This window comes from Seriola dumerili, unplaced genomic scaffold, assembly GCF_002260705.1.
Source record: "Seriola dumerili isolate Sdu_G_001 unplaced genomic scaffold, Sdu_1.0 BDQW01000538.1, whole genome shotgun sequence".
In the NCBI taxonomy this organism is placed as follows: Eukaryota; Metazoa; Chordata; class Actinopteri; order Carangiformes; family Carangidae; genus Seriola; species Seriola dumerili.
In genome coordinates, this window is record NW_019174793.1 from 2,221,765 (window position 1) to 2,230,276 (window position 8,512).

At 46.7% G+C, this 8,512-nt stretch overlaps 1 protein-coding gene across 1 annotated transcript; it reads right to left on the minus strand.

Moving 5' to 3' along the window:
* Positions 1–48: 48 nt before the first annotated feature.
* LOC111235883 lies at positions 49–7,660 on the minus strand. The gene is made up of 6 exons (XM_022764453.1): positions 7,602–7,660; positions 3,498–3,577; positions 3,298–3,362; positions 3,054–3,170; positions 234–716; positions 49–150 (listed from the first exon to the last, which is right to left on the minus strand). Exons 3-6 carry the CDS (start codon positions 3,304–3,306, stop codon positions 49–51), a joined length of 711 nt encoding a protein of 236 aa, XP_022620174.1. The 5' UTR covers positions 3,307–3,362; positions 3,498–3,577; positions 7,602–7,660.
* Between the last annotated feature and the right edge of the window lie 852 nt (positions 7,661–8,512).

The following is an 8,512-nucleotide window of genomic DNA, read 5'->3' on the forward strand; positions in this document are numbered from 1 at the left end:
TCGTCCTCCTCTTCTTCCTCCTGCTCCTCCTCCTCCTCCAGGTAGAGGTCAGTCTTGGCCTGGATCTCCTCCCTGCCCCGCACCTCCTGCTGCGTCTCCCCCGCTCGCACCTCCTCCGTCTGAGGCCCCGTCCCCAGCTCCCCCCCCTGGCTCAGGGAGTAGTTGTGCTCCTCGCTGCAGTGCTCCAGAGCCAAACCTGCCGCTGCTGCCGCCGCCGCCGCCGCCGCCGCCACCACTTCCTCTTCCTCCTGTGCCACCTGATACACCTCCACCGTGCGCTCCCTCGACATCCCCCCATCTTGTCCTCCTCCTGCCGCTCTTCCTGCAACACACAACTCCCTCCCCGTTGTCGTGGCAACAGACGTGCGCCCCTCCTCCCTCCCCGCAGCGGTGGCATGGACTTCCTGGGTGACGGGAGGCGCTGCGTGTCTGCTGCTGCTGCTCCTCCTCCTCTCCTCCTCCTCCTCCTCTTCCTGCTCCTCCTCCCGGCTCCTCCCCCAGCGGCCCATCAGGACGGCCTCCTCGGAGCAGGCCAGCAGCTCCCCTCCCACCCCGAGGCCCAGCTTGGTGTAGCGAGCCATCTCGTCCAGCGCGGACACGTCCCAGCGCTCCGGGTGCAGGTCCTCGCCGAAGCCGCCGTCGTCCACCAGGTCGCTTAGCAACTCAAAGGGCCGTTTCCTTGGTGATGCCGGGGAGCCAAGCATGAGGAGCACGCTCTGAGGGGGACAGAGATAAACTTAAATATGGCAGTTTCCCATGTATCGTGCTCCTGTGCTGCATCACATGTCAGCGTGACTCTTAATAGAACAGGAGGAGCTCAGTAATAAAATATTTGCCTGCTGCTTTGAAAATAAACTCATCGTTCCAGGCAGCTATTAATCTTTAATTTAATTATGTACAGACAGCTGCAGACTCAGACAGCTCGCCCCTGAACGCCGGTGAGCGCCGGCAGCGCGACTGAAGCGCCGCTGCTTCAGACAGACTCACCTGCAACGCGACGTTTCAGCAGCTGGTCGACCGTCTGAGGTCGACGGACGTCCCTATTAATATCTTTGCGAGAACTCAGCGTAGAAATGTGGTTTAAATGTGGTTAGAATCTGTCGACTCTCCACTTCCTGTTTCATAATCTTGTGAGATTGTACGTGACTCAAAGCAGGCCTCTAAAATTTGGTTAAATCAGATCGACAGACAACGTTTCCACTCAGTCATATTACAAAATCTCATTTCAGGCTTTTATCTGTTATTTCACTCATATATTGAACCTTATTTTTTATTAACCTAAGACTTTCCATTTCAATTCATCCACATCAGTGAAGGTTTGTTTGCTTCAGATTTTCAGCATTTGGGGCAAATGATCTTTTAGCACAGACGGTCAAAAAAAGGAGCTGAGATAGTTCTGAGAGTTGTGATATAAACACTCGGCATCAATGAATTTAAGAAATACTGTAGAAATGGAAAAGACCTCAGAGGGTTAATTAACGTGCTGCTCATGTTTCATGCCGTTTGTTCTTGAGTGAATGTTGCAGTTAACGAGCTGAAATCTGTCGACTTAGATAAACCCTGTCCTACGTCCAAACTGACGGAGCAGACGCCAGTTAATCACAGGAAGGTGAAGCAGGAGCCGTGAGATACAGCAGCGAACTGAGGCTGTAAGTGTTACGTGCCCCCCCCCCAGAGGAATAACTCCTCTCTGAACGGAGGGTAAATGAGTAAATGAACGTTGTTGTTTTCGGCCTCGTGGACTGATTCACACCTGAGACACCAGGTAAATGCAATCAGGGAGCTCGTTAACTGATCTGATTAATTACCGAGCTGTGTCCTGAGCTCCACGCTGCTGGAGCGGAGGCAGACACACAGAAAGTTTCAGCAGATAATCTACACACCCCCGAGGTTTTAAGGTCTTCAGACGCTGTTTGTATCTGACCTCTGGTGACCTCGAGGCCTTGGTCCTCCGTTATAATCATACATTCTAATAAAGACGCGTATCTGCTGCAGCCCGCAGCCATTTCCAGGTGTTCAGGTAACTGTAGCTCGTTAACAACACATGACATCTTCTGCCGTGTGTTCTATGTAACTACATGACAAGCTAGCACATTAGCGAGCACGCTAATCAGAAGCTAGCATGCTAGTTTGGTCTGGACCACACTCATTACTCCAGGAGGCTCCGCCCTGTCCCGGAGGTCACGTCTGCGGTTTTATAGAAACATGGAGAAAGTTTCCTGCTTTAGTCATAAGATGCTCGATAACCTTCGAGCTCGTCTGCTGCACCAGTTTAACCAGCGTAGACAGTCCGGGGTAAATAACTACCCTGAGCCCACGTCTACATTTCCAAGGTTTCTTTCTCAGTGAAATACAAAATTTATAAACTTTACAGACCAAATGTTTCATTTATCAAGTTTTTTTTGTTTCACACTCAGGGCAGGTTTATGTAGAAGGTGTAAAATTAATGAATGCTGATTTCCTTTTAGCTGCTTTGGTTTCAGGGTCACGGTTCAGACACAGACTTGAATAGAACAGAGAGCGTTAGTGTCGATAGTAAAAACCTGTTTCCTCCAATAAAAATCATTCAACCTCCCCTAGAGGAATAATCTCATCAGACTGATCTTGAAGCTACATACTGTTGAGTTGCATTATTATATAAGAAAACGCAATAATTAAAAGAGCTCCGGTCAAACCTCCTTTAAAAATGATAACGTGGCATTTGTGTTGTGAACGTTACAGTTTCTTTATTTTTTATTTCCGGTCTCTTCGGTGGAGCAGAAGCTTCTTAGGTCACATGCTTCAGGTGCGTCATGATTTATTTGACACATTAATTTAATTTTCCAGGTGAAATCCAACGACAGCAGCTTGTTTTAAAGTAAAGCATGACACCTTCACATATTATCGTGAGGTCATGATGAAAACTTTCCACAGGACATGTTTCAACTTTGAATAAAAAAAGGCTCCGACTAATTTCCCCAGAAGATCAAGGGCTGCGTTTTTTTGATGTTGTCGAATAAACTAACATTTTCAAGGACATTTAAAGTGTCATTTTAAGTCATGTGACGTCTCACCTGGTCGTACTCAGTCCTGCCCCCTTGTGGCGACATGGCCAGAGGATAGGGGCTCAGCAGACCCCTGTGTCCCCCGTAGGCCTCGCCAAACGCAGGCTCCATCCCATTCATACCCGGCTGAGAGGGAGGAAACACACACACACACACACACACACACACACACACACAGAGAGACAAAGAGTGAGACACACTCAGAAGTGATGGGGGAGAGCCTGCTGCAGCTTCACCGATGTTCCTACTTTACCTGAGGCATGCCCGAGGCAGGAGGGTGTCAGGTCGCGGTCACAGCGTCAGTTCAAGTGAGTTCTGCTGCAAAAACAAAATCAAGTTCAGATCTGAACATCGACATGAAACAAGGAGGAGACAAGAGAGGGAGGAAAGAGGTTGTTACCAAGACGGCAGGAGAAGATGACATGAGGAGGAGGTGAGGAGGAGGTTACGTACCTAAGGTTGAGAGAGTTGTGAGGGTCAAGGGGTGGAGCTCTTTTCACATGTCGCAGCCCTGCAGCTTTCAGCCTCCCAGCCTGGAGGAGGAGAGGAAGGAGAGGAAGGAAGTCAGACGTGGGTTCAGCTGAGGTCACAATGTGAATGACACAGCAATAACACAGTGAAAGCAAACGCATCATTACAGTACAGAGGTGCGTTCGCTTCACAAGAGATGGCGGCGGTAAACCAACAGAAAACATCTGACCGAAGTAATTAGTGAAATTATGTTTTGTTTGTTTACTGCGAGATGTGTTTTTCTTAGACGTCACATTTGTGAAGAGAAACATTAAGAAGAAGCAGGAGCTCTTCTTTTTGTCTGTTCAGCCTGTTTCACGGCGGCCATTGTTGATTACATGAACTGGCCAGTATTTCTATTAATACATCCATTTATTCAAAATGAAAAAACACGCTGTGGCTGCTGCTGACAGAAATGTAGGACGGATCACTTCCTGAGAAAGACCTGCCAACGGTGTTTTCACTGTGCGGAGCAGCGTTCATGTTCATGTCTGCAAATTCAAATGTGGATATTTACCAGCTAGCGTTTGGCATTTCACCACTGTGTGTCACAAAGCCTCATCAAAAGATGCTAATTTGTTTTGTTTTTTTAAAAACACAACCGGTGGAGGAGGAAATGATCGAGCTGTAGAGGAGAAGAGTTTAGACAGAAGATAAAAACAGATTAGAGATGAAGCCAAATATTTCTCAGAGGCAGAAATCACCTCAGTGGTTCAGTTAAAACTCATGAGGAAAAAAACACATTTTTCTTGCTTACAAATGCTGTTTTAAAAAAAGGAGCAGGAGAGGAGGAGGTTGAAACATCCTCCAGCTAACTGGTAAATGTGCTAAGCTAGCTAGGATCGGCTGAGCCACATGGTTTTAAAAGGGATAAAACAAGTGTCGTTTTATTTATTTATTACTGTCAACAAACCTCATAAAAACACAAAACCCAACATTGTGTTAAGTCCACCTCTCAATACTACTGGTTCTTACCAAGCGGCAACTTCAAGGGCTGAAAAGTGAAGCTAACACTGAAGCTCTAAAAACTGCAGTTCCTCTAACGACCACTAGAGTCTGGCTCCAACAGTGAGTCAATCCCCATAGACTCCCATGTTAAAATGTCCAACTTTACAGCAGAAATAAACATGTTTACAGCCTGTTCTGGTCTCTATAGCAACCATAACTCTAACAATTGTTTCTATAACTCACCTGTTTACATTTTATTAAGGCTTAAACTTATGGAAGACTGAGGGCGTGGCCTCTTTGAGTGACAGGTGGGTGAGCGTATGCTTGCCACAAACCGTCTCGGCCCCACCTCTTTTTCCCAAGTGTTTGGATTAGCTGGTAGTTAGGGGCGGAGTCAGACACTGCCAATATGGCGACGGCGGGGCAGCCCACTCTGAGCTTTCTTCACAAAACTATAGGTGACGTCACGGTGGCTACGTCCATCTTTATTTACAGTCTGTGGTTATTACTTTAAAATCAGGCAACAATGACATCACTGTTGTAAACTCAGTAATATTCTTCGGCAGCTACAGTCGCTGTGGTTTTTAGCAAACGTGAGTCAAACGGGAGTAAACTGTGTGTGTTTGGGACTATTTTCAGTCATGGATTAATACACATTCGATGCTCCAGTGAGTAGTTCCAGCAGCACGATGGTGTGTGTGTGTGTGTGTGTGTTCATGGTAATGAAGGAGCATATCACCCAGTGCAACAGTGTGACTCACTGATGTGGTTTTAATTGTTTCTGAGCAACAATGGCGCTCTATGGCACCGAGGAATGAGCTGTATCATGCTTCACATGCACTGACAACACTTGTTTTGGTCTTTACCAAAGACAAAACAGCAACAAGAGAATATAACCGGCCTTATCCTTTAACCTAGCTAACTTGCCCTCTAAATAACAGCTTCTTTGACTCCGCCCACTACGGTTAAACCCGGCCAATGAGGTAACTTCTGCCTGCGGAGAAGCTCTGCATCGGTTAATGTTTGTGAATCCAAAAAAAAAAAAAAAAATCTAATTCTGCCTTTAGAGAAGAAGAGAGGAGGCCACAGTGCAAACTGCTGATCAGACCGAGCTCCTTTCAGACGGGGACATGATGAAACAGCGAGCAACACTAACACACACGAACACACACACACACACACACACACACACACACACACACACACACACACACACACACTGCGGGAACAATGCAGACCCACTGTTTTAGTACCTGTGGAAAACCAGGAGACACCAGCTCAGACTGACCCTGGTTCAGTGATTCGAGAACAATGTCACAATACGTTCTCTGTGGACTGACCTCGGCAACACAAGAACGAGGAAATGAGGATTTGCTGAGCGGTTATGACACTGCCTTGGCACGCCACATGGAAAACTGGTATTTGGCACACGGAGTGAAGCCAGCTACCAACATACTGTGTATACAAACACTTATCAGGCACATACAGCGTTTTCAAGTAGATAACAAACTCAAGTACAAACGCACAAAGGACAGGCTTCGTTATCGTGAAGTTACAGCGGCAGCACTGTGCGTTTACACAGGGGTTAAAGCCTGTTTGCTCGCACCAGCTGCACGGACTTGCTCAGGTGTCAGTTGTGAGTGTTTCTGCTCTTAAATTTTTAAAAACACGTATGATCCTCACATTTGTATGAAGGACAAGTCAGAGTGACTTTCATTCTGCCAGAGGAGGAGCCACTATTTTATGTGTCACGCTGCAAACAAGAAGTAAACAATCCCACCAACGTCCTCTTCACCGTTTCCTTTAAAGCTCTTCCAGGCATTTATTGCGTTTCTACAAGGTAAATTTACACAGAGAAACCGACGCACCAAACAGATTCTTATTTATATTTGTTCACACTCCGGCTGATATAGGAGCCAGGCGCTGAAATAGCAACCCTGCAATCATTTATATTGTGTGTTGGTTCAACATAAGGCTCGGTCCAAAGGTCTCCTCGCTCATAAACACACACACACACACACACACACACACACACTCACAGGCAGAGTTCACTGTCAGGCAACTGGGGAAACAAAGAGGAAATTGCCTCATCTCAAAACCACTGTGGGTCAATAACCACCAATAACCATCGGCTTTACGTTGAGCCGCTGGTTCTGTGTGAACACGGCTGCGCAGGCACAGCAGATGCCAACGCAACTGCTGCTTATGTAACAACTACGCCAAATACATAAGTGACAGAGCAAACATGTATGCTAACACTCACAGTGTGCTAAGATTACGGTTCATGCAGAGCCAGTTTGTGCAGTTCCTTAGACACGCGGCTCCACGGAGGAGGTTTAAACGTCGTCTCAGCCTCACAACCGTTTGTGATTTGCGGCCATGTGTCGCCAAAACACTTACAACCAACTCTGGTGTTAGTGTGTAAGTGATGCTCTGGAGCAGTTACCCCGAAGACTGTGAGGATGCAAAATGAAAATGACCTCTTATCCTAGCAACAAACCGTTATGCAACACAGAGCAGGGTATTCAAAGGATGCTGAGCCGTGCCTGCACCACAAAAATTATATTAATATATAGCCATTCATAATTTCCTTAAGTCCAAGATGATGTCTTTTAAACAGCTTGTTTTCTTCCAACCAAACGGCCTAAAATACAAATAAACTCAATTTTATCATCACACAAGACAAAGAGAAGCAGCAGACCGTCACAAATGAGCCGCCGGCGTGAGGAAATGTGAAGCATTCTTGCTTAAAAAACGACTTAAATAATTAATCGTTAATCATGATGGCTGCAGATTGTTTTTCTGTCCAGCAAGAAATCAGTGAATCAACTCATTGGTTCACATCTATTACATCCCAACAGGGTTTTACAAAGCTTTTGGGGGTAGGAATATGACTCTGGGGTATTAAGGGGTAAAAAGTATTCAAAAAAGTGAGTTATTATACTTTATCTTTAGTGCTCTGGTGTGTTTGTAGTGTTTAAGAACCTTATGTTGTCTCTATCCCATGTGGCATCACTACTTTCCCCAGAAATGTAGTTTTTATATAGTAAATTTCAAAATAAAAGCATTATAGGATTACTATATCTGATTACAACGCACCGTTCCTCTCCATGTGCCAGAGTGGAAGCAAAGTCATTGTGACAGTGAACCATGAGGTAAATTTAGAGCATGAGCAGTCTGACCAGACAATGAACCTTCAGCAGCTGGAGGCCTCTTTAGAAAAAAGAAACCTTGCAGTATGACAGAGGACAGCTGGTAACGGATGGATGGAGGTTACGCACGAGAGCGAGACGAGAGAAAAAGTGAATTAGGCAAGAGTCCATAAAAAAAAGGCTGTGATGGAAGAGACTATGGCCGAAAACAGCGAGGAGGAGACGGGGGAGCATGGGAGGAGAGACGGTCTGGCTGTCGGTCTGTCTGGGAAGCCAATTTGCCAAATTAAAGCTCCAAAAATCTGGGCGGCTGACAAAGCTCCGTCTCGCCTGGGAAATCTCCCTCTCTCCTCTAATTAAATAAAAGAACTTGAATCACGGCAAAGAAAAAACAAACGCACAAACACCGTGAACGACCTGGATGCGCCCCCTGTCTCTCCTCTCCGTGTCCTTGGAGCTCCGCTTCCCGTTAACGATGGAGAGCCAAAGTGGCCCCGTCTGCCGCCCCTCGCCTCGTCTCGCTCCCTGTCCATCCGGTGCGCGTCCACAACTCTCCCCGCGAAAAAAAAAGAAAGAAAAGCTGTCTTATCTGCCGATGAACCGATCAGTGCAACAGAACTAATGGGGCATGACGGTGCTGCGTGTCCGCACAGCTGGATACAGCAGCAGCAGCAGCAGCAGCAGCAGCACAGACAGAGCCAGGGCAGGGAAGAGAGGAAGGTGCCATGGTGGCAGCCAGCAGTGTGTGTCCCGCATGGCACGGCGAGCCGAGGAGCCGCACTTCCACATCCAGACCCCCTCCTCTTATTTCACACTGCACATTCACATTTCATTACATGCATTTTTATTTTTTATTTA